Below are 25,257 nucleotides of genomic sequence, written 5' to 3'. Positions count from 1 at the left end.
TGGCAAGCACTATCTACTGAGCCATCTCTCCAGCTATGGTGGTTTCAACGAGAATGACCTCTATGGATTCATATGTTTGAATACTTAGTCTCTAGTTGGTGGAACTGTTTGGGAAGGATTGGGAGGTGTGGCCTCATTGGAGAAGCTGTGTCATTATGGGTGGGCTTTGAGATTTCCAGACTCTTACAATCCCCAGTTCTTTCTCTCTGTCTTGTGGCTGTGGATTAAGATGTGAGTTCCTGGATGTTTTTTTGCTCTACAGCCATGGAATCGAACTCTCTGAAACTGTAAGCCAAATGAAGCACTGCCTTTTCTCAGCTGCCTTAGCCATGGTGTTTATCACAGCCATAGAAAAGTAACCAAGAAGCCCAGAAGCCACCTTTGAATTCACTTTCTAGAAGCCGCCTGGGTGTCCCCACTTTCTCCTCCTTTGAAGAAGCTCACTCCATCCTCCATGTCTTTATCTCCTCTCTGACTCTGGCCTTCCTGCCCCCTTTCTAAGGACCCATTTGAGTAATCCATACTAATGGCCTCATCTCAGCCACACCTGGAAAGACTCTTTGTCATGTAAGATGACGACCTCGTCACAGATTCCACGGACATGCCGTATCTCTTTGGAGGGCCACAACCAAGCTACACTAGTTGCTTAAAAGCATTGCAACATCTCAAAAGATTTGCTTCTCAACCAGCTTTCTGAATTCTTTGCACGCTCACGTCTGCGCTGTGGTCTTGTTTCTTGGCGCTAACTGGACACCACTACCTGTGGTCCTCTGTCCTCATTCCTTGCTGTCTACTCCACAGTGTGGGGCACAATTATGGAGTCCTCGCCCTCATGCCCCACAGTACAGAACAGGATTCGTGATCTGTTTGTCCTTTTCTGACATGTTTCAGCCTGGAGTAGTTGGTCCTCCCAGGAGTCACTTGACAGTAGCGCTGGGAGTAGAGCTGGAAGGCTAGGGACAAGGGCAGGCAGTAGTGGGTGCCTGGGTGGGAGCTGGGGTACAGTCAGGCAAGCTGTAGAAGTCCACCCGACCCCTGAGGCCCTCAGAGATGGTCTTCATAGCTGATGCTCTCCTGTATCCGAGGCAGGCCTGGCATCCCCAGAGATGCTTGCAAGACTTCTCATAGTTTATTGATACATGCACAAAATACAGAAGCGTTACAGAGGCAAAGCAGATGTAGGGACCATCCCGACACAACGCCTTTACCCCATAGGGGCATCAGGGCAATATTGGGACCGGAACAGCATCAGGTCATGACCTTTGAGACCCCAGTAGCACAAAGCAGTGCAAGAAGGAGGGGATCTTCAGAGTGGCATGTGGACAGGAGCTCTGGCCCTGGCTTTGGGGGAAGCACTTTGGTTTGGAGACAAGGCTCTGACAGACACTCAGGGCCACTTGGGCTGCACACTCAAAGGCTGCATTTTCACAGACAGACACTCTCCATCAAAGTGCCAGACAGCACTGAGACCGGAATTGGCTGAGCCGCAAACACACATGTAGGCCCTAGCACAGACACACTTGACATGCCCTCAGAGAAAAGGCACAGAACTTCAGGCTGGAAGCCACCTACAACCTAGAGCTACTTAGAAGGGTGTCATGGATACCTGGGCCCTGTTGAGGAGACAATCTATCATACATCTACAAAGCTGGCTTGAGGGTGAGCATGTGACACACAGAGGCACAGGCCTGGACCTGCTCCTCTAAATTCCAGAACATCAAGGGAACCCTCTGAGGCTACAGAAGTCTAGAGTACTCCACAGCCTCTGAGCAAACCCTGATAGCTCTCCAAGGCTCATCCTCTTTGCTTTGGGAAGCCTGAATGTTACCTGAATCCCTTTTCCTTCTATTGTGCTCCTCCCATTGTTAGGACAGCCAGGGAAAAAATGAAGCCACCAAATCTGAGCCTTAAGACAGCACTGGTTCCATTTTGATTTCAGTGTGTCAGGAAAGTTTCAGCCCCTCCACCAAAACCCAGGCCAGAGTCACAGATACACTAGGCCTTCAACTACTGGGTGTGCAGCTCCATCCTGACCTCAAGCCATGTAGGCTTGGGTTCTAGAAGCCCTGAGAAATGGCAGTTTCCCACAAGCAGGTCTCCTCCCAAAGAGGGAGCCAGGATTGACAAGTGGGGCCTACTCTGGTCCCTTGTGGATGCTGTTCACCATCCCACATACAGAGCACAGACAAGCTCTCTCCCCTTAGTCACCTAGGCCAGCAGGAAGGAGAACATGAGAGTGGTAGGGGTGGCCCAGACAGCCCTGACACGCAGGCCTCAGGACCACTGGCAGGCACAGTCCGTAGGCTCCTGTACTGTGTAGGGCACCCAGGTGGCATTGGTGGCACAGAAGAGCTGCACAGAGCGACGCTGCAGTCCCACCTCACGGCAGCACTTGCAGAAGCGGGCATAAGTGTTGATGTTGTGGTTGTAAATGCTGGCAGAAGGGCACCTCCCATCACAAGACACCAGGTTCACCTGGAAAATAAGCATGGCAGCAAGGCAGTCTGGGAAAGATCTGCCTCCCCATTCCCTCAGCCCCCTGAGATACCCATCCCCCATTCCCTCCACACACACACCCAGAGATACCCATTCCCCCATTCCCTCCGTCCCCCTGAGATACTCATCCCCCATTCCCTCCACCCCGAGATACCCATCCCCCATTCCCTCCAGCCCCGAGATACCCATCCCTTCACGCACAGGGGTGTTACTCCTGCAATCGTTCTTGCGGATGGTCATGCGGATGGTCACCTTTTTGCAGGAGCGCCCATCTTCCTTACCTGGTAAGGGCAGGGTAGGTACAACAGTTATGCCCCAGACTGGCATCAGGATGGGACAGCCTGGTACCCACACATTAATGTCCCTTTCCATCAAGGGGAAACTCTTTCAACCCAATTCCCTAGATAAAAGGAGGCACCAAGACGGGCAGGGGCATGAGCAAGTGAGACAGAGGAAGACACATGAACGGCCAGACAGAGCCTTGGGGCTCTGCACCGTAAGATCCGAGATGAGGGCAGCTATCTTCATGCCCAGGCCCCAACACTTATTTGTCACCCTGCTGGAGCCCCTGGATACAGTGCCACACTCTGCCCGAGTTCCAGTGTTTCTGCTCTGAGAGGGCATCTCACAGTAAGATTCTGTTGTGAGCGGAAACCTCAGGCCCAACTAGGATGCTCCACACAGCAAGACCCATGGGGGTTCCACAGCTCTCAAGTGGGGGTCAGGGATGGGAATTAGCAGTATAAAGTTTCTTCTGTCTGGATCACAGCTCTCCCAGACGGCCACGCAGGAGACCTTCTCTCACCTCACCTCTGTGAGCAGTTTTCTCCAATACCCCCTACAGAAACCCCAGTGAGACCCCTCCTAGATCTTCTCTTCTGGAAACTGCACTGTTGGGGGAGGCTGCTCGTTCATTCCAAGAAGAAGCCATGTAGCCTCCACCAGAGACAGACGTGCCAGAACCTTGCTGGTAAGCCACAGCTACATGGCAATACATAGATGAATAGAAATGGGTTAATTTAAGATATAAGAGCTAGCCAGAAATATGCTTAAGCCATTGGCTGCAAACAGCTTCTTTATTAACCAATAAAAGCAGCATACATACAGAAGGACCTCCCACACCATTGCACTTCCCTTCCTCAGCTCTCTCTGGTGCCTCCTTGGCCTATTCTGTCTCAGGCACAATCTGTTTGTTTATAGAGACACATCTGTAATTGTACTGTGGAAGCCTAAACTTGTAAGCTTTGGAGCCCATATCTCCAGGGCCTCCTTCACTGCAGGCTGAGTTCTGTTCTCAATGCCAATATTCTCTTTCAGGCCTCAATACAGATGGGCAGTTGTGGATTCTGGTTTGATGACCCCCTCCAGATTCTTTATGACTCGGACCCAGCAAAACTCAAAGCTGCCACCCTGTAATCTACTACACCCATTTTTCCACCACCCCCGAAAGTGACATCCATAAAGGTCTTTACACCATGGCCACAGCTCCTGAGTCAGTGGCTGGCACACAGTGGCACTCACTAGATACCTGCTAGAGGCAGATGGACTTGCCCTTAAGCCCACTGAGTCTACGAGAAATCAACTGAATAGAATCCCTTCTCTTAACTTCTGAGACTCAGCAGAGAAGCGGGAGAATTGAGGGTTACCCTAGCCATGGCCCTGTGGGCACTGGAGTGTCCAGTAGGAGAAAGCAACGGTAGCCTTAGACATGGATGAATATCGGATGAGCTGTGGAAACTCAGGAGATATGGCTCAGTACCCAGCGAGCATGTGGGCTAACTGGCCTTCACCAGAGGCAGGGAATCTCCCTTTCCATTACCCCCAGAGCTTAGAGCCACCTAGAAGGGACACCTGAAGAGAGCCATGTGTCTACCTGCCTCCCATCCTACGTGCTTCTGAGACAAGTAACTGAGTAGCAGTGGACACTAACCCATGGAAGAGGAGTAGGTTTAATAGGGACCATGGGAAAATAAGCTGAGGAAACTGAGCAGAGGGGTGTAGGCCTCAGGCTACAAGGGGGAACACAGAACATTCAGGAAGCATGAAGGTATGGGTCGTAGATCAGCCAGTTGAGGTCTAGAGTAGATCTTCCCTGTAGTAAGTGATGTGTACATAAAGGGGCTGAAAGTCTATGGTCCTTGGGACACAGGGTCTGAGCATCCTAGAAAGTCAAGTATGTAAGCAAAGATCACAAGACTGGTTAGTGCATTCAAGCGTATGTGGTTAAGACGCTGGTTCCAAGTATCCAGGGTTCCAGAATCAAAGTGTGAGGCAGAGGTTTCCCTCTGCCAGTCAGGGGTCTGGAAGTCTAAGCCTCCGCAAGGAGGCACCTTCAAGGCTAGGGTTCATGGCAACAGAAGAGAACCATGAGGGGGACAGAGTCTTCATTAGGGACAGAAGGAAGCCAATGACTTCCTGACTGGACTGGCTATTGTCTTTTATCTCCAGCAAGAAGTGGAGGCCTGGTATTGGGACAAATCTCATGAGCATGTGACTTCTGGCCACCTAATTGTTTGTGTCAGTGCCGTGACGTTTAACTGGTGGGTCCTTTCCTTCTTCTACTCACCCTCAGAGCTACCATAGATACTAGGCTGGTAACACAGCCTCTTGGCCACCTATGTGCCCCCCACCCTCACACACTGCACCCCAGTCTCCACCCCATGCTCACTTACATGTCCTACAGCATCCTTCCAAGGATGGTACCACAGAGCCACCAACCTAGAGGCAGAAGAGGAGGAGGAGGTAGGAAATTCACGTTCCAGCCCAGGAGCCAAGATTCCAGTGAGAGGCAAAACCAGTCTTAGAGAGCTGGTCTATAATCCCAGGAGGAGATCTACAAGTTCTAGGCCAGCCTGGACTATATAGTGAGTTCCAGGCTAGCAGGAATACAAAATGAAATCTTGTCTCAAAACCCAGCTAAAAAATACTATATAAAGAGTCTAAGTTAGTCTTCCTCCCGCGGCACCCCATAGCTCTGTAGGAAAGACTGAGCCAGAGATTCTGACTTGTTAAGCAAGCCCTGTACCTGCCGAGCCACAGTCCTATGTGTCTGTGACCTAAAGAGTCAACAATCTTCAAATGTCTATTGTCAATCTTCGGAATCTTATTAGTTCAACTGCAACCCCCTAATCCTCCAGGGACCCTCTTCTTTGAGGTGTGTCTACACCGATAACCCTCCACACCAGGCTGGAGACATGTCATCCTACCACAGGACTAAACTTTGCATGTAGGTATAAGCTTAGTACATGTATCTGCAGGCGTGTCAGTGTGAGGTGTGGGCACTGGCATGCTGAATGCACTGATGTCCCTATGGAGTATGACTGATAACAGCCTGGGGTGAGTCCTGGAACACTTGATAATGCGATTGCATGTCTTGGTGTGTGGTCACATGATGTTTGTAGATAGGGGGTATGATTGAAAAAGATGTACATGGAGAGATGTAGGTTTGGCATATAGTACTGACACAGGCTCCAGAACATAGGATTCTGACCCAGGCTCCAGCCCCCAGTAAAACATGGTGCCTTGGCGTGAAGGGGAAGACACTAACCTTGGCACACTCAGTTTCATTGAGTGGGGGGCAGCTGATGGGCGAGCGGACAAGTACGGCACCCAGGGGCGTGCTGCCACAGTGATGGCGGGCACAGTCTGCAATCCAGGAAGCACCAGGCTAGAAAGCACATGGATGGGCACTGAGAACTTCTGGCCAATGGATAGCCCAGCCTGAGGACATGTCCAGCTCAGGGCCCGGCTCTGCTGTTCCTCGTGAGTACCAAGCTCCAGGGCGGGGCCCAGAGAGGACCCTGCTCTTAGTGTCACTTTCCAGGACCCATTCCCAGGTGGGCTTAGGGGCTGTTTACCAAGAAGAGGGAAGTGGTGCCATTGGGGAAGGTGAAGAGGCAGGACACATTCCTGCAGGAGCCACAGCAGGCTGCCAGGTCCCGTGGGTGGTCATACTCCTGGTTCTGAAGGCCAGGGCAGAGAAAACAATTTCAGCCTCATGCCCACATCCGTCCTCCTGGTGTCTGATATCTTCTTGTCTCTGACAGAGTCCAGGGCTCGAGCTCAAAAAGGAGACCCACGGCCTCCCTCCTCTGTGATCAGGCAGGCAGGTCTTCCGTGTTTACCCAAAGCCCCATTCCTGCCAGCACTTAGACCCAGCCCCAGGGAACAAGGAGGTGCCCTGCAGAGGCAACATTGTAGTCACCAATGGTGGCAGCTTGGTTCCAGACAGACCTCAGTTTGAATCTCAGTCCCTGCTGTGCTTTTGATTAAGAACTCAACCTCCCTAGGGCTCACTTTTCCCAGTTGAAAGGCAGGAATAATTCTAATTCCTTTCATTTAGTCAGTATTTATTTAGGCTTTGGTAGAAGCCAGGCTTTAACTTAGTCCCTTTGCTGTTGTTGCTACCCCACCCCAAGTTGGGCTCCTCTCCATCGGGGTCTCTTGGGGCTACTCTGATGCCTACTCTCTAGACTCCATTTCTGGAGCTGATGAGGACCCGCCAGCTCAGTCCTTCTGACTACGTGCACCCCACGTGCACCCCACATTTTCCCTACCGCCTCGCAGTGCATGTCACAAAGGACAGAGGTGATGTTGATCTGGTAGAAGCTGGTGAGGGGGTCCAGCACATCTGTGCATCTGGACGTATGGCACACACCATCCGCTGAGAGCTCTACCACCGTCTGGCCTGGCTGCATCACCCCCAACTCACGGCTCAGACACACGGGGGCATTCACTGGTAAAGGGAGAGGAACTGTCCTGAAAAGCCCAGTCACCCACTTGGCCCTCCCAGCTACCCAGCCGAGGTTCACCACCCTAGCCCCCCCGTATCTACCCGTCCCCACTTACCACACTCATACTTGGCACAGCCACACACGTTCTCTTCACTGTGCATGAACCCCTCATCCAGCTGGGACTTTTCCCACTGTGGGTGACAGAGGAAGTCAGCATTCAGAGTGGGCAGCTCAACCCCACCCTTGGGAATGGCCTGTTACTGGGCCTGCACTGGGCAGATGAAGATGGCAAACTTGGAGTCCCTCAGCACCCAGAAGCTCAGTCACTCTCCCCACGGTCCAGCTTCCCATCCTCAGAGTCCCACTTGGCTTACACCTTACCCATGCCCTAGTTTCTTTATCAGTTTCAGGGAAGAAGAATGGATGGGGAGGGGAACACAAGAAAAAAAAATATGTCCTGGGACAACACACTCAGGGGGACCATAATCCAGAAGCCGCCCGCCATCACTTTACACACACACTGTGACGGCCATGCAGCCTAAAGACTAAAGGGCCACAAGATTCTAGTCCTGGCTCTGTGATTTGCCAATGTCATGACCTTAATTTCAGCTTCCTTGTTAATATAACTGAGATCATCGCAGGCTCAGTCTCCTGAACTTGTCATAACAATCAATAAGATAATTCATTTTAAAGACCTGGGAAGGTTCAGGCCTACAGTAAGGCCTCAGCAGCTGGCACTGTGATTATCACTAGAACCACCATCATTACCACTATAACCATCTACATTAGCATCATCACCACCTCCATCATCTTCACCATCCCGATCATCCTCCACCAACTCCACATCATCACCACCTCCATCATCTTCACCATCCCGACCATCCTCCACCAACTCCACATCATCATCACCTCCACATCATCATCACCTCCATCATCTTCACCACCTCCATCATCTTCACCATCCCAACTGTCCTCCACAAACTCCACATCATCACCAACTCCATCATCTTCACCATCCCCACCATCCTCCTACCAACTCTGTATTAGGTTTGGTGGAGTCTCCAGGAGAAGGGAAAGAGAAGAGAGGAAAGGAAAAGAGAAGCCAATCAGTAAGGGTAGGGAGAGACAGGGTATCCATACCAGATGGCATCTGGGCACAGGGATTGTATCACAGTCACACTCTGAAAAACACAAGAGGCCATAACCTAGCTCACCAGGGATGTTCAGACACTGCACTGCAGACCAGTCCCTCCTAAGGCACAACTCTAAGCCTGGTCCACCCAGGGAGGTGGGCAGAGAAATACCAGCCACTTCTTCTCATGCCCACACGCAGGGGACAGAGCACTCCTGCTTAGGTGGGCGGGCAGTCCTGACTGCCCCACTCCTGACTGGATGTGGAGGGAAGTGAAGCTGGCAGACAGAACACGCGGACATTTTCCTTTCTCTCCCCTACGTGTGGGACCTCTCCAGGTGCAAACACCACAAGAGGCAACTTCCTTGCGCTTGTGTTTCCCACAAGTGAGTTCCAGCAGCTGAGCCCTGTCAGCGCAGCCTTGGCCGGGTCGCTCTCCCTGGGCACAGTGGCCGGGGGCACCTGGAACTACCGGAAGGGGCACACCAGCTTTAGGTTTGAGGAGCAAGGGTCGCAGGCCAGAGCAGCTAAGAAAGTCCTTTCTGGGTCTCTAGCTCACACAACAAGGAGATTCCCTAGACGGCTGGCTTGCTCCGTGCCCTGAAGGCATGAGGAATAAGGCTGAGTATGATCCTGCCCTCACGAAGCACATATTCTCATGAGGTCCGAAAGCCAGCAGCAGAACGCTCTCCTGGTTTGCTAACGTACCTTTCAAGCGTTTTGTAAAGCTCACCACTGTTCACTACTAATCACTGATGATGTTCCTATTGTTCTTCCGAGCAGACCCGAGTCTCTACAGACTACCGGGCAATGCAAGGATGACACTCTGAATGAGAAACCATTTGTGATCCCGGGGAAGAAACTGTCGGGTTCTGCATGCTCAGAGTGGGGCAGGAGGAGAGGAGCCCTGCTCACAGCTTGGGGAGGCTGATCTCAGCAAAGCTGATGGTGGTGGAGGCTCTTTCTCCCACCCATATCTGACTGAAACTTACCACAGGACTTGTAGGGGCAGCAACGGTCCGGGCTCCAGACCTCCACCAGGGAAGTGCCCATGCCACACTGCACCTGTGGGCAGCGGAAGCTCTCACACACTGGGGAGCATGCAGTGGGAGTGGGAGAGACAGGGGACAGATTAGTCTCAGACACCTCAGACTTTATGACCGCTCAGGATGCAGTGCTGGTCAGATGGGGTACCTCCCAGCCCCTGTTTGTACCCACACCCCCACAGGGCAGGCATCTCTCACAGGCCCACCGTCTCTCCACACGTGGGACTCACCACACTGGTACAGAGGGCAGCAGAGCTCCGTGGTGTTCCTGTGTACAGTGAGCGCCTCTCCTTCCTGACACTTGGGGATGGGATCTGGACACTCACCACAGCCTGTGGAGACGGAAAGGCCACCGCTGTCACAGAAGTTCTTCTCACAGTGAGGGAGCAGGGCATCTAGCCAGCCAAAAGCAGCATTTTGGGGTCTCAGGTATCCTGGCATCAGAACCTATGTGTTCTTCTATGTCAACCCAAAGTCCATCCCTGAAAACACACTGATTTCTCATGCTGGGTAACCAACCCATTTTTCTCTTTGTCCTGCAAGGCTTTCTGGGTAGTAACCTCATCCTTCTCCCTCTACCCCTCATATAAATGCCTCAGCTTTTCCTCTCGGTCACCACAGAAGTAGGAATGAGGAAGCGCTGATGTGGGGCCCGCAGCCACTCACTGCAGAAGTAGGAGGGACAGCAGGAGTCCCCTAGGCGGCCCGCGATCAAGATCTGGTCCTGGCGACAGGCAGGGACCTGCTCAGCCTCGCACAGACCAGGGTCACATTCTGAGGAGAGAAGAGGGTGTGAGCTCCGAAAGCAGCCCTGCCTAGCCCTCTGTCATCACCATCGTGGACTCAGAACTCAGAGCACAGCCCAGGCTCCTCAGGTCCACCCACTCTTCTGTCCCCACCACTTACCACAGCTGTAGCTGGGACAGCAGGAGTCCTCCTGGAAGTGGGTGATGAGTCTGTGGCCTGGGCGGCAGGTGGGAGCGAGGCCCTCGCACAGAGTCTGGTTACACACTAGGCAGCAGGACACAGAACCTGTTACCTGGAGGCCAGTGTCCTCACTGCTCACCAGGGCCACTGGGTGCCTGCACACTTGGACTCCTTACAGCCCCTCCCCACCCCCACTCTCAAATGGCTGCAGAGACTGAAGAGCGATACACATTCATCTAGGTGTTCTGTGTGCCAGGGTTAGCACCTGCACGCCAAGGTGGGTGCCAAGAGCAGCCGAGCAGCCTCACATTACGGGAGAACCAGGGCAGCCTGTGACCGTGATTACAGAGTTAGTCTACAGGGGGATGCTAAATAGGATGCTGATCCCAGACCTCTGCCCACTATGCAGCAAGCCAAGTGTCTGCCCCACCCAACCTGGTTCTTACTTCCCCCATCAACACCCCAAAAGATGCTTTAATTTTCCAGCCTGCCCTGACAGTTTTCCAGTTGTCACGGTCATACAGCAGGCACAACTAGAACCTGTTGCTAGCTTAAAGCAGCCAGGGAAGTCGAGAGCCAGGCTCACCGCACACACTCCCCAAGCAGCAGGGGTCCTCTGTGGGCTGTAACAGGATCACTTCTCCAAAGCGCGGACAGCTCTGGGGTCGGGGACCAGGGCAGTCCACGTCCATGGCTATGATGGTGTCTGGGGCCTGGCACTGCTGCTGGCAGCAGCCACTCAGGGAACTGTTCCAGGTTTCCCCCAAGGCTCGTGGCACCCCTGAGCTGTCAGTGCAGGCTGCAGTGGGAACATGCCAGGGCACAGGGGACTAAGGACCAGACTGTTTCAGGCTAGGATCCCTCTCATCCAAACATGAACCACCCCAAAGCAGACCTGGAAGGATGCTAAGTGTTTTTTTACCATGGTCTTCAGGAAGCAAAGGAGGCCCTAGTGTTAAGACTGGGCTGGGGGGGGGACATCTGGGGAGGGCAGGGACCTACCACACTTGTCCTCGGGGATGCAGAGTGCAGAATGTCGCCGGTGCAGAATGGTACCCTCCAGGCACACGCAGCCCTCACCCAGAACTTGGCACTGCTCTGGGTCCAGTGGGCCTAGTATCCCATCCTGGCATGTTTCAGGGGGTTCACACGCTGCTACGCATGCCTGGTAGGTAGAGTCACTGGAGCACAGGAAGGCTGTAGGGGTAACATGGGCATCGGGCCTAGTCAAGTTCCCGGTCAGGGATCCCTGACGAGGGCAGCAAGAGTTGGAAGGGGTGAGGAGGAGCACAGAGTACCTAAGTCTGTGCCTTAACACCGCATCTCCTTCCTCTAGTCAGGAACCATCAAAGGACCGCTTCCTAGCCTAAATGCTGCTAAGTGTCTGCTTTTCAAATAAAGTTTTATTAGAGCACAGATGTACCCACTCATTTGTGTAAATGTCGGTGTTTCTTTGGGTTTGCTTTTGTTTTGTTATTGTTGAGTCAGGTTTTCATTACTTAAGGCAAAATTCATTCTCTTGGCTCAGCTTTCCAGGCACCAGGACTACAGGTGTCAGCCATCATGGATAGGTGTCAGTCCGTTCGTTTATGTGTGGCCTTCGTCTGTCTCTGCTCTGCAAGGGTAGAGCAGGGTCCTTCAGAAAGAGGCCATATGGCTCACAAGACATAGTATTCGCTATCTGGCCCCTTGAAAACGTTTGCCAACCCCTGGCTTTCGATCAGTGTTTTCCAGCAGTTTTGACTAGAGACAGTGGACCTGTGGTTATGATCCAGTACATCCCAGCCTGCTGGGCAGAGTCCCATCCCACACCAAGTGAACCTCCAAAGGAGCCCAGTGCTTTCCCAAGTTTCCCCTGTGACCAGCTGGATTGAAAATTACTGTTGAACTGAAAAAACTTTTTTACTATGCATGATATATACATATTTCATATTTCGTTGCATTTTTTTAAAAAAAAATGCTGGTGTTGCTCTCCTCAAATTGGCTGCACACCCTCTGTGTCAGGATCCACAGTCTGAAAAATACTACTCTATATATGAAAAATCTTTTCCTTTTCACCTGTCATGTGTAGATATGCCCTCCCAGGAGCTGTCCCAGCCTTTCTGGAAATCAAAATGCTCTACCCTCTACCCCTAACTGGCTCCAATCGGATGGAGGGGAGGAAGAAGCAGGGAGGAAGAGATCCAAAGACGAGAAGGTGATCGGAAGCTAAGCAAAGGGAGCTATCATACAGCAATCACGAGACAGGTGGGTGTGGAGAAATGGACACCTGACCCATTATCTCCTATTGATCCAAGGAGCAAATATTGCTGTCCCCATTGTACAGAGAAATGACTCAAATTAAAAACAAAAAATTAAAATAAAATTATTCCTTGTTCATTTATACAAATATAGCAAAAGCTCATTAATATCAAATGTGTTGTGTAGAACATAAAATTCAAATACACATGTAAAATATTTATAAGCTCATTAATACAATTAATGAATGAAGTCGTGACTAAGCTTAGGGAAGCATCGGTGTCAGGAGGCTCTGGGAAGAGAACTGGAGAAGAAGGTGCCCCGCCCCCTACTCACGGCAGTAGTCGGAGCCCCGCCACTCGATGCACACGTGGAACTTGTGACACATAGCCACGTACACAGTGAGGGCCACACAGGGCTGCTGCACATACTTGGTGTCCCGGATCCACAGCTCACAGAACGACTCTGGGGAGACCTGGACCAATGTATTAGACAGTGCTGCCCATCCTGGTGCCCCACTTCCCAGGGCCCAGCTCTGCCGCGCTCTGCCCAGAAGACTATGGTGTCTCTAGGTGGCTGCTGCCCTCCCCAGCCCAGCAAGTCTCCCCATGCTGCACTCCACGGGCACCTACAAAGCGGTGGCAGGCGCTGAAAGTGCGGTTGGACACCATGCGAAGGCAGGGCGAGCAGTCAGCTGTGGCACAACTGTCTGGGCGGAAGCGGGTCTGACCCTCTGAGGTCAAGGAGCTGGGCACCTGCCAGCTGTCCAGAAAGGGAGCAGGGTCCTCTGCCTCACCCACCACAGAGCCATCCTTCAGGGTGAGGTCATTGGCTGCATCTCCGTCACAGATACCTGAAAGGGGCATAATGGTCCCAATAGGCACAGAGAACACTGCCTCCCCAGTTGGCTCTACTCAGCAACCTTCGGATGGTTCTGAAAGGTGTCACTGCTACCTGCCATGTGACAGGTGAGGAAAGTGAGGCACAGGGAGCCAGGGCACCTGCAGTGTAGGAAGGTGCTCACCAAAATGTTTAGGGATGAAGGACATTGTGTTTTGAACTTACTTTAAAATGCTTCAGGGATATATGCATACATGTCTATATATATGTTTATATACTACATGTACATATTACTGTGTGTGTGTGCGTGCGTGTGTGTGTGTGTGTGAGAGAGAGAGAGAGAGAGAGAGAGAGAGAGAGAGAGAGAGAAGAGAGGCAAAATGTGAGCAATTGTTCCATCTATGTGAAAGTCTGTGGGAATCCTTTGCTCTACTTCCCAATCTCCGTGTCTGCCACATCCAAATGAAAAGCCATCCCCTAAGAGCCTACTCCAGTAGAGGCTGGGAGCTGACCCCGACAGCTGTTTCCTTCTCTCTCTCTGGAATCAAGAATCCACTTTCCCAGACTCTCTTGCAGTTGGATGTGACTGAGACAGGCCCCGCCAATGGAGTGTGAGTTAAGGTGGAGGGCACTTACGACCTGGTCCACAGACCCTACCACCTTCCTTCTGTGAGGCTCTGAGAACTCACTCTGAACATTAAATAAGGAAGAAATCCGGAGCATGACTTGTCACTAGTCATGTGGGAAGTCATGTTCTCAGGAAACATGCTTCCTGTGTGTGGGGCCCTGAAATGAGGGCAAGGATGTGGCTTACCCGCTACAACTCCTCCCGCTTCCCATGCCATCCCTCTCCTCCACAGGTGCTTTCAGCTTCTCGGGCACCTTTGCTTGCCTGTGGCTTTGTCTGTGCTACTCTTCCTGCCCGCAATGCTTTCTCTTTTTTTTAATTTTTTTATTAATTTATTTATTTATTAAAGATTTCTGTCTCTTCCCCGCCACCGCCTCCCATTTCCCTCCCCCTCCCCCAATCAAGTCCCCCTCCCTCATCAGCCCAAAGAGCAATCAGGGTTCCCTGCCCTGTGGGAAGTCCAAGGACCACCCACCTCCATCCAGGTCTAGTAAGGTGAGCATCCAAACTGCCTAGGCTCCCACAAAGTCAGTACGTGCAGTAGGATCAAAAACCCATTGCCATTGTTCTTGAGGTCTCAGTAGTCCTCATTGTCCGCTATGTTCAGTGAGTCCGGGTTTATCCCAGGCATTTTCAGACCCAGGCCAGCTGGCCTTGGTGAGTTCCTGATAGAACAGCCCCATTGTCTCAGTGTGTGGGTGCACCCCTCGCGGTCCTGGGTTCCTTGCTCGTGCTCTCTTTCCTTCTGCTCCTGATTTGGACCTTGAGATTTCTGTCTGGTGCTCCAATGTGGGTCTCTGTCTCCTTTCATCGCCTGATGAAGGTTAATATTCAGGAGGATGCCTATATGTTTTTCTTTGGGTTCTCCTTCTTATTTAGCTTCTCTAGGATCACGAATTATAGGCTCAATGTCCTCTATTTATGGCTAGAAACCAAATATGAGTACATCCCATGTTCCTCTTTTTGGGTCTGGCTTACCTCACTCAGGATAGTGTTTTCTATTTAGGACTTCTTGAATTTTGCATGCAAATGGATGGAAATAGAAAACGCAATGCTTTCTCAAATGTCCTTCCTCCCAGGGTGCCTCCCATCCTCCCATCTGCGACCTTCCTAGGTCTGGACAAGAGCTACCGTTGCAGGAATGTGCCACAGGGCTTCTTTCCAGGTCTCACTGATCTCAGCACTCCCTGTTGACTAGCAGGGGCTGCAGTGTATGTATCAAGGGATAGTTCAGACAGAATAGACATGAGAATGATCTTATTTCTGTTTTGACATCTCCAACTACCGCTTCTGCAAACATAAGTAAAACATTACTCGAAGCTAAATTCTTTGATTTTATTAATTTTCTTTTTTTATTTTTATGTGCATTGGCATTTTGCCATGGGTGTCAGGTCCCCTGGAGCTGGAGTTACAGACAGTTCTGAACTTCCATGGGGGGCTGAAAATTGAACCTGGGTCCTCTGGAAGAGCAGTCAGTGCTCTTAACCCCCAAGCCATCTCTCTAGACGGATTTTTATTAATTTTCTTAATAGTGACACTTTGGTCTGGGTTTGGAATCACCAAGAGATATTTCAAAGGTATTCCAGGGAAAACATGGCCTGCTTGGATCCTGCCATCTTTGCCAGAGAAGAACAGAGTATGGAAGAAAAGAAGAGAAAAAAGTGGTGGTGGTGGTGGTGACAGTGGTGATGGTGGTGGCTATGACTGTGGTGTTAGTAGTGATGGTGGTGGCTATGACTGTGGTGTTGGTGGTGATGGTGGTGGCTATGACTGTGGTGTTAATGGTGATGGTGGTGGCTATGACTGCGGTGTTGGTGGTGATGGTGATGGTGGTGGCTATGACTGCGGTGTTGGTGGTGATGGTGGTGGCTATGACTGCGGTGTTGGTGGTGATGGTGGTGGAGGAGGTAATGGTGATGAAAGGAAAGATGTCTTATCAGTAAAAATGTCAGCTCCATAGAACAGAACTTTATCTGTTTTGCTTCCCAGGGGCTGTCACTTAAAGGAAGGAAAGATTGTGGTGTGCACAATCACAGCAGCCTGCCATGAAGAGTCTGTGCAGGGAGCAGCCACCTGCGCTCAGGGTCCTCCTGCACTGTGTTCCTAGTTAGCACTTGCTCTTAGAGAGTGCTGTCTGCAGCCCTGCTGTGGATCGGGAACCCTAGCTGTGTGTGTCACAGCAACTCTGCCATGTGCCATCAGACAGCCACTTGACTTCTGAGCCCCCGCTTGTCTCTGGTTCAGCGAGAACACTGAGGGGCACTTCCCAGGCCTGTTGTGTGGGTGACCTGGAGTGAATAATCTTGAAGAGTGGAACTGTCTGGCAAAGGGCCCCAGCACATGCAGACAGGAAGGATTATCTGGCATTAGGAAGCCGTCAGAGATGCTGACAGACAGACCTGGCTGAAGTGACAATTGGCAAACCCGGCACTATGCCCTGTTAACAGCCTCGGCCCCACACATGGACATCAGGCCTTTCTGCACTGGCAATTCTGTTGGCCCCATCTCTGGCCTGACACCCTGTCCCAACATAACCTGATCCCAGGGAACCTTCCTGGTGCCAGAGAGGGACCAGGGACCACTCTCCCCCAGCTGGGTCCCACCTCACCACACAGGCCACGGCCCTGGGCCTTGCCGGTTTTGCTGGCTTCCAGGATCATGAGTCCTGAGCTGTGGAGCCACTGGATCTGGATGTGTGAGGGTGTCTGGATGATGTACATGTGGCCTGTATCCTCAATCCGGAACCCGTATCTGCTCACTGGTGGCCACACAGCCTGAGAGTCCACAGTCATCTTACAGGGTAAGGAGTTAGAGAACAGTTCATATATCTGTCTGTATTCCCATATACCTACCCACTGATACATCCACTTATTCACCCGTCCACCTGCTTATCTATCTACACCTCCATCCGTTCATTTGTCCGCCCACCTACCCACCATCTATCTCTTCATTATCATCTGTCCATCAGTCCTTCTGACAAACACTTACTAGCCACCTCTTTGTGCCAGGCTGTTTGGGGCACATGCACCTAAGGTTAGTCCAACAAAACATGGGAGAATTCTAAAACTATTTTACGGGCAAAATCCAATAAAACCAGAACTGTAACAGCAGAAAGCAGGCTGCACCTCACTTCCCGCACAAACACAAATTCCCATTCCTTCGAAACACTTCCTTATCCGCTGGCTCTCCTCAGATGGTTTCTCCTGAGAGATTTTCTCTACACCTTGGGGCTTAGCCATCCTCCCTGGCATCAGCTCACTTCTGCACTGACCTTCAAGAAGGAATGAAGCTCTTCCCTAGCTAAGGGTACCATTAGATCATGGTTTTCTTCAGGGCAAGAACCATGTCTGCCTCTTTGAATTCCCAGCACTTGCCTTTAGGCATCATTTGGGGGCCCCATCATTATCTGTTAAACAGCACACCTCAGTTCTCACAAACACTTGGGCTATAACTTCTACTACAAACTGACAAGGTTAAAGGTGTATGTAACGTGGAGTAGGAACTAAGTGTTATGTTATAAAACTAAAAGGCAGAAAAGATTAAGATTATAAAGTATTTATCATGATTTACCATCCTCCCTTCAGGAATGGACTCTTTTACTAATCACTCCACAGATTACCCAACATGTGAACTACTGAGCTACAGGAAGGAGAAGCTCCATTCAGGAGCCAGAAAACTGACTTTGGGAAGGTCCCCATTCTCTGATACCCCGAGCCTTCCTATTGTATTGCCAAAGGTTTAAACTCCAGGTTATTAGTGTGACCCTGCATATCAGAAGCCCAGACCCTGGGGGTTCCACAGGCCTAAACAAGGAGTAATGAGACTGAAGTAATCATTTAAGTCTCCCAAGAAAAACGAGCCCAGAACTGTACAGATCCATGTCCAAATTCTGGCAGAACCTTAAAGAATGAACACCAATTCTCCTCTATTCCCAAAAACAGAGAGGGAAAGAATGCTACCAAACTCATCTTACAAAGCCAATATTGCTCTAATACCAAGTTGGTTGAGAATATGACCAAAACCAAAACAAAACTATAGACCAATTCCCCTCACAACGAAACAAAAACAAACAAAAAACCTGAAAAAGATACTTACAATACAAACTAATTCAATCATACAATGAACATATCATCATATACCAGGGTCAAATTGGTTTCATTTCAGAATAGCAAGGATGACTCAATATACACAAGTTAATAAATGTGATACAGTGTGTAAAGAGACTCATGGGTTGAAATCACAAGATCATCTCAATGACGCAGTAAAGGCCTTTGATGAAGCCCAGCCCCTTCTAGCGACAAAGGCCCAGGAGAAATGAGGAACAGGAAGAATACACCTCAACACAACAACGACTTTACTCTAGGCCCAGAGGTAATGCTGTATTAAATGCTGAAAAACCAAAAGCATTCCTTCTAAAGTCAGGGACAGACAAGGGTGACCGCTCCCTCGGCTCCTATTCAGTTCAGAGTTTGGTTCTCTCCAGAGCAACAAGGCTAAAGAATCAAACAGAAGCAATCAAAATAAGAAGGGAAGCACAAATCACATTATCCCTTATCTAAAGACTACATCAGAACGTTCTGGGCCTGGTATTTCAGCCACATAGCAGGAAAGCAAGCTCATCCTCAACAGCCTCAAAGAAAAACAGAAATATACTTAACCAAGAACATGACTATATCTACAATGAAAAACTTTAGCATCAAAGAAAGAAATTAAAAATAGAATCCATGCTCAGATTTACAGGATTAATATTGTGAAAATGGCTATATTACTAAAAAGAATCTATATATTCAGCACAATTCTTATCAAAATTCTGTCATTACAGAAATAGAAAAACAATCCTCAAATTCATATGGAAGCACTAAAGTCTCTGTATGGCCCAAACAATCCTGAGAATAACAGCAACGCTGGAGGTACCACAGTATCCAAGCACAAAAGTCTCTGTATGGCCCAAACAATCAGAGAATAACAGCAGTGCTGGAGGTACCACAGTATCCAACTACGAATTATACTCAGAGCCATAGGAGAAAGGAAGGAGGGAGGGAGGAAGGGAGGGAAGGAGGGAGAGAAAGGACAGAAGAAAACAAGAAGCAAACAAACCAACCCCAGCACAAACACAGAGATAGATGGGATCAACAAAATAGAATAGAGGACCCAGAAATGAAAACACAGCTACAGTCACCGTCACCTTATTTTTAACAGGCGATTAAAACATGCATTGAAGGAGAGACAGCCCGTTCAGCAGACGGTGTGGAGAAAACCGGAGATGCACGTGCGGAAGACAATAACTAGAGCTACTGCTCCCTGCACAAAGCTCAACAGGGATCAAAAGCTGTGAGGCAAGATGTGAGGAGTTGAAACTGCAGGAGGAGAGTCTAGGAAAACTGCTTCCAGACACAGGCAAAGGCTTTCTGAAAGGGCTCCAGTAGCTGGGAAGTAAGAGCAAATCTGATAAACGATGTTTCATCAGATTAAAGTGAAGAAAACAGTTGCCAGATGAAGATGCAGCCTGCAGAACAGAGGTGAACCTTGCCAGTCATCCAAGAGGGACATCAATACAGAGACTATCTATAAAACTCAAAAATAAGCACAAAACACCAGACCATCCAGTCAATAAAAGGAAAATGAACTGGACAGAGAATTCTTTTGACAGCGACTATTTAAGTTTTGTCAGTGTGATGTTGCCTGTTACCTTCTTCCCCTGGCATTAAAACTGATGAAGCATCCTATATTAAATAACTTTCAAATGTACCTTATTTTGCTTTATTTTATTTCATTTATTTTTTTTGAGCAGAGTCTCACTATGTAGCTCAGACTGGCTACACAGAGGCAGCAAGCCTCCCTGTTGCCTCCTGGTGCTGGGATTACAGGCATGTGCCATCATTTCTTAAAAGACGGTGTCTCCCAGTCCCTGGCCCTCATTACAGACAAGTCCCAAGGCTCTTACTCCTGCAGGTCACCTCTCCGATGTACTCACCTTCCTGTTGAAGCGGTCGATGGTGATACGATGGGCCAAATGAGTCACATTCAGTATCACCAGGCAGAACGGGGGCCAGTTCAGGTGTCCCTGCAGAAAGCCCAGCCTCATCAGCCCAGAGCCCTGCCCTGAGTTCCCCTCCTACTGTGTGGGTAGAGGAAATGTGGGCACACTTGCAGGCCTGGGTAGATGGTACTCAGAATCCTACCTGACCTCATGCAAGCCCAGCTGAGGGAAACGGGGGAAGAAGAGAAGAGGAAGGGATGGAGGGAAAGAAGAAGGAAGGGAGGAAGAGAAAAAGGGAGGGAGGGAGAGAGAAAGAAAGGAAAGGAGGAAGGAAGGGAGGGAGGGAGAGAAAATGGAAGGGACAGAGGAAGGGAAAGAGGGAGGAAGGGAAGGAAAAAGAGAGGAAGGTATGGCGTTTCCTCTATCCACGTGGCTCAGGGGGGTTATCTTAGCACCAAGCCCATGCAGCTGGCACCTAGGACCCCAGGTCACCACCTTAGGATGGGTTTCTCGCCGCTCCCGACTTAGTGTCAACCCTAAGGCTGCTGGAGAGTTGCAGGAACTAGGAAAGGAGCAGACCCCAGGAAGGGCCGAGAGGTGGTACACTCTACTCCGCTAGTCCCCTCAGTCCCCTGGCCTGCTAAGAGATCTGCTTCCACTCCAGGAACCTCTGGGAGGCAGAAAGAAAAGGAAGGATGCCGCCATGGCCTCCCCAAGACCTACCCTGCCTTAGGGTGTTCACTGAACTCCAGCTTACTACCCAGTCTCCCCTCTGCCTAGTTCAGTTCTCAGGCCCTGGCAGGGAGAAAAGCAAGGGCATTTACCAGGTTGGCACTCTTACAATCCAGGACATGTACGGAGATTATCTCCTCTGGGCTCTGGCTGAGGACATAGATGGCCTCCTTGAACAGGGCCACATGGCTGCCATCGAAGGTTACAAAGCTCAGGTCTGGGAAGATGGAGCATCGGCCTGGAAGCAGGGGCAGGGAAAGACAAGCTGATGGCTTCAAGGCCACCTAGGAAGATGGGCAGGTGAGTCAGAGATTCTGGGGATTGTTGAGTCCCTAGGATCGGGTGTCTCACAGAGTTCAGAGGTGACAAGGGTAGGAGTCACAGTGAGATGGGATTTCCTACAGAATACAGATTAGGGAGGAGGCATGCTGGAGTCGGGAAAGAGGCGGACAGAGGCACGGGCAGGCCTCAGAACTCACAGGCACATTCCCAGAGTGGGCAGCAGCGGTCTCCACCCACCCGCACAGCGAGGCCTAGCAAGCCACAGTGAGGGCGTGCAGCACCCTGAGGACAGTGCTGGGACTGGTTCACACGTATTAGCTGGCCTTCTAGGCAAATGTGCCGGACGCAGTCTTGTTCAGCGATGGGCTATGGCACAGAGCACAGTGTCAGCATGAGTGCCCCTCAGAGATCTGGTATTACGTTCCTCAGCCCCTTCGGAACAAGTCACATTCCAGTAGGGCAGGTGACCTCGAGGTAAGGACTAGGGAACCAATGCCCTGGGATGGCTGGTTCCAACAATCAACTTGAAACAACAGAGAGCCACTTGGGAAGAGAGTCTCAGGGAGGGGATGGATCAGGGTGGCTGTAGGTGTGTCTGTCAGTGAGGGGTTGTCTGAAAGCTGGTCTGTGGGCGTGTCTGAATCGGGTTGGGCTGTAGTCCTGTCTGTGGTGGGTTGTCTGGATCGGGTTGGACCGTGGGCGTGTCTGTCAGTGAGGGGCTGTCTGGATCAGGGTGGACTGTGGACATGCCTGTGGTAGATTGTCTTAATTGATGTGGGAAGGCCCAGCTTGACCGTGGGCGGCACCATTCCTTAGTTTTGAGACCTGGACTGAGCAAGTGTAGAGAAAGCTAGCGGAGTAGCAAGCATGCATGCATCTATGCTTTCTCACAGTCCAAATCACATTCTCACCACACCCTGCAAAAACACGCAAACTCGCAAACTCGTTCAATCTGGCCCTGGACCCAAACAGGCAGGGCGGGGCCCTGCTGTGGTTTCAGAGGACCAAGGAGACCTGGATTTTTGAAGTACCACGAGCTTGAGATAGGGATTAAGTAGGGTCAGGGACACCACCGCCATCTTGCAGCAGAGGGTGAATGGACAGATACCTCAACAAGCACAGCCTATGACCATATGGTGGTGCCCATCTTAGTGGCAGGGAGAAGGCCGGGTCTTGGGGACGGAGTCACAAACACTGCCAAGGCACTTACCACACAGGTGGCAGAAATGTTCACTTCGACCTCCACCGGTCCCTCTGCTATGCTCTGGGCTGGAGCTGAGCGTCCTGACTGCTCCGTGGTGGCCTGGCGCCCTAGATCCTCTTGGGGCTGGAGCCCTGCTGGGGTCCCGTGGGCTTCTGCCAGCTGAGGCAGCAGAATCAGTGAGCCTTCCCGGGAGACCGTCCTGGCTGATACCCGGCTCAGGGAGTAGGATGTGGGCATCAGTGGCACTGTACCAGCCTGGGGGCCCTCTGTCTCCATCACCAAGGGAGTAACAGTATGGCCCACTATGGCTGTGAGTTCTGTGAACCCACCCTGGGCAGAGCCAGAGATGAAGGTGGGTGGGGACACTCTCTTAGACAGCATGACTGCTTTAGGGGTGGTGCTCTTCCGTGGGGCAACAGACACTGTGGAGGGCACCCCAGGAGTCACAGCTGAGGGTCCAGAGCTTGCCAATGTGGCTCCCAGAATTAGGTCTGAAGCCACACCTGCTGTCTGGGGTACCATGGGGCTAGGTGCGTGTGCCTGGTCCTCCACAGCGGACACGAGAGGCACTGTCAGACTGAGTGTGTGAGCAGGTGCTGTCGCCGTCGTGGTCACGGCCAGAGTGGTGCCCTGATGCTGAGGTGGAGGGGTGGTGATAGAGCCTTTAGGACCTGGTGTGGCCTCAGGGACAGATGTGCCCACTTTAGCCAAGGGCAGGCTGGTGTCAAGCGGCAGGCCAGAGAGAAGCTGATGTCCCTGAGTTGACGCTAGAGAAAGTACGGCTGTGGTCCCCAGCCTATGAGCATCTGGGAATGGGCTGCCAGTAGCCAGGGTTCCCAGTGACAGAGCCAGGGGCCTGGAAGCTGTGGTGGTGTGTTGGGCTGGATGAGGCAGGTCAATGGGGCCTGAGCTTGGGTGCGGAGACACTGGCAGCCCTATGGACTGGCTGTGCCCAGGTTCTTTCTGCTCTGTAGCTGGCACCACCTCCAAGCCCTTAGTGACAAGAGGACTGACAGGAGCCATTTGTGTTGTGCTCACCACAGTCAGGGGGTGGCTGGGTGAAGTGCTCCGGGCCTGGACAGATGGGGACATCCCTGTCTTATCTGTGACCTTAGTTACTGTAGTTGTCAGGCGGGATTCCGGGGATGTGGGAGGCCTGGAAGTTGCTCCAGGGGAAGTCATAGGTCTGGAAGAGGGGCTTGGGAGCCGAGAGGGCTGCAGGGGTGTAGTCCTAACAGGAAAGGAGTCATGACTCGCGGCTGTCACAGCTTTGGTCATGAGCGGGAAGCGAGGGACGGGGGGTGACCGGGAGGAGACCGTGGTGTTGGGAGTCCCTGCAAAGGTCACAGTCACTTTGGTTGTCTCTGTTACACCTGATACAATGCCAGATGTGGATGTCTGCAGAGAACTGAGCGAGGAGGACGAGGACCCTGGGAGGTGAGAAGAGGCTAGGAGGCTGGCAGCTAGAGCCTCTGTGTGGTGGGCAGGAACGTTAGATGTTGTAAGCCCCAGTGGGGGCTGCGGCGTGTGGTGGGCAGAACCTAGAGGCTGCACTGGCCCTTCAGTAGCACCCATTGGTGGGTTTGGGGCTGAAGTCAGTGAAGCTACTGGGACAAGGGCAGGCCCGTGGGTGGGGGCTCTGGAAGGCTCCTGGGGGAGCTGCTGCTTGTCACTGGGGGTGGGTAGCGCTTGTCCAGGTGCCAGGGTCTCATTGCCAAGCCCCTCCGAAGGACCATGCAGAGCTGGCTCCACACCTGGGGCAGACAAAAGAAGAGGCTCATAGTGAGGGTGATGGCCCCAGCCATCCTCATGGGCAGGGCTGGGGTACAGGGCTAGAGGACTGGGACCCTAAGCCATCGGGCAAGCATGGCTTCTGATACCAGACAGCCACGGCCTCTGTCCACAGAAGCCAGCAAGGCTGGACTCTGTCCACTTGCTTAAGCCTGGCTGTCCTGTACATTCAGCATAAGATCCCCAAGAAAGACCTCCACCCCTCGCTTTTCCTTCCTCTGAAACAGGGACCAGACAAAACCTTGCCAGCTCTGAACCCTTTCCTCCCAGAGCCTTGCCCTGACTCTGCTGCCATAGGATCTGGGACCCTGAGCAGAATTCCCCAGAGACACCATGGAGACTTGGAGTCAGGAGGAGAAAGGAGAACACCAGGCCGCTTACAGTCTTCCAAATAGACACATCTCTGTGTGACTTCATCCAGGACCTTAGGAGTGGGGCACACAGGGACACAGCCTTCCACCCTAAGGACAGAGCAGGGAGCTGGCTAGTGATGGAACACAGCGCTGCTGGCCTCCCTCTTATCCCTTTATAGCATGTGTGTGTATATGTGTGTGTGCTTATGATGCACACTCTCATGTGTGCTCTACAGAGACCTAGTCACACTTGCGTACAATAGCACCATGTCCATACTCTTATTTCCTGACCAGCAGCGAATCACACGTGCACAATGTGTGGCTATGTGCCCACCTGTCATATTCTCAGGCTCTCCACATAGGCCCATTCTCACACAGCTCACGGGCTCTTTCCAAGGCTATAAAAAGCTAAGCTATATAAATATTGTATACACACATATGCATCTGTGTAGATACCCACAAATATCAGCTTACACACCCCATGACATTTTCACTCACACTCGACTGCATAGAGTCAGCTCACACAGGTGTGTGAGTATAGCTGTGTACAGCGCACACATACTTAATACATAAAAACACAAGGTTCGGCTATACCCACATCATGCACCAGTATACAGTGTGAGTATATGACATTTATATATGGCGCACACACACTGTTGTGATTTGAATGTGAACCCCCGCCCCCATAGATTCATGGTTGCGCCTTCCCACAACAATGGCTGATCCCTTCTTAAACTGTGGTCCCATATCAACCCTTCATCACTAAGCTACTCTTGCCAGGAATTTGGTCATGGCAGTGAGAAAAATAATTACAACATACATAAAAGTACATTTCCCCAACACACACATTCCTATGCTCAACTTAGTACACACTC

At 51.3% G+C, this 25,257-nt stretch overlaps 1 protein-coding gene across 1 annotated transcript in view; it reads right to left on the bottom strand.

Annotated features, from left to right (window-relative positions):
- Window positions 1-2,274: 2,274 nt before the first annotated feature.
- Otog (otogelin) overlaps window positions 2,275-25,257 on the bottom strand; it is a 75,098-nt gene continuing 52,115 nt past the window's right edge. The window contains exons 35-56 of the mRNA XM_050130256.1: window positions 24,411-24,490; window positions 22,245-23,992; window positions 21,232-21,400; window positions 20,845-20,990; window positions 20,015-20,104; window positions 16,649-16,832; window positions 13,205-13,425; window positions 12,909-13,047; window positions 11,337-11,531; window positions 10,921-11,133; window positions 10,314-10,418; window positions 10,074-10,181; window positions 9,638-9,739; window positions 9,354-9,452; window positions 8,370-8,410; window positions 7,345-7,420; window positions 7,053-7,231; window positions 6,354-6,458; window positions 6,044-6,163; window positions 5,169-5,214; window positions 2,698-2,777; window positions 2,275-2,475 (exon numbers count right to left, since the gene is read on the bottom strand). Of these exons, the coding sequence (XP_049986213.1) occupies window positions 2,275-2,475; window positions 2,698-2,777; window positions 5,169-5,214; window positions 6,044-6,163; window positions 6,354-6,458; window positions 7,053-7,231; window positions 7,345-7,420; window positions 8,370-8,410; window positions 9,354-9,452; window positions 9,638-9,739; window positions 10,074-10,181; window positions 10,314-10,418; window positions 10,921-11,133; window positions 11,337-11,531; window positions 12,909-13,047; window positions 13,205-13,425; window positions 16,649-16,832; window positions 20,015-20,104; window positions 20,845-20,990; window positions 21,232-21,400; window positions 22,245-23,992; window positions 24,411-24,490 (4,447 nt within the window). The remainder of the gene's footprint in view (window positions 2,476-2,697; window positions 2,778-5,168; window positions 5,215-6,043; window positions 6,164-6,353; window positions 6,459-7,052; window positions 7,232-7,344; window positions 7,421-8,369; window positions 8,411-9,353; window positions 9,453-9,637; window positions 9,740-10,073; window positions 10,182-10,313; window positions 10,419-10,920; window positions 11,134-11,336; window positions 11,532-12,908; window positions 13,048-13,204; window positions 13,426-16,648; window positions 16,833-20,014; window positions 20,105-20,844; window positions 20,991-21,231; window positions 21,401-22,244; window positions 23,993-24,410; window positions 24,491-25,257) is intronic.

This window comes from Alexandromys fortis, unplaced genomic scaffold (assembly GCF_014885135.2).
Source record: "Alexandromys fortis isolate MF-2015 unplaced genomic scaffold, M_Fortis_MF-2015_v1.1 scaffold_342, whole genome shotgun sequence".
NCBI lineage: Eukaryota > Metazoa > Chordata > Mammalia > Rodentia > Cricetidae > Alexandromys > Alexandromys fortis.
The sequence above is the reverse complement of the archived record's forward strand: the minus strand, read 5'-3'. Positions and strand labels throughout refer to the sequence as shown.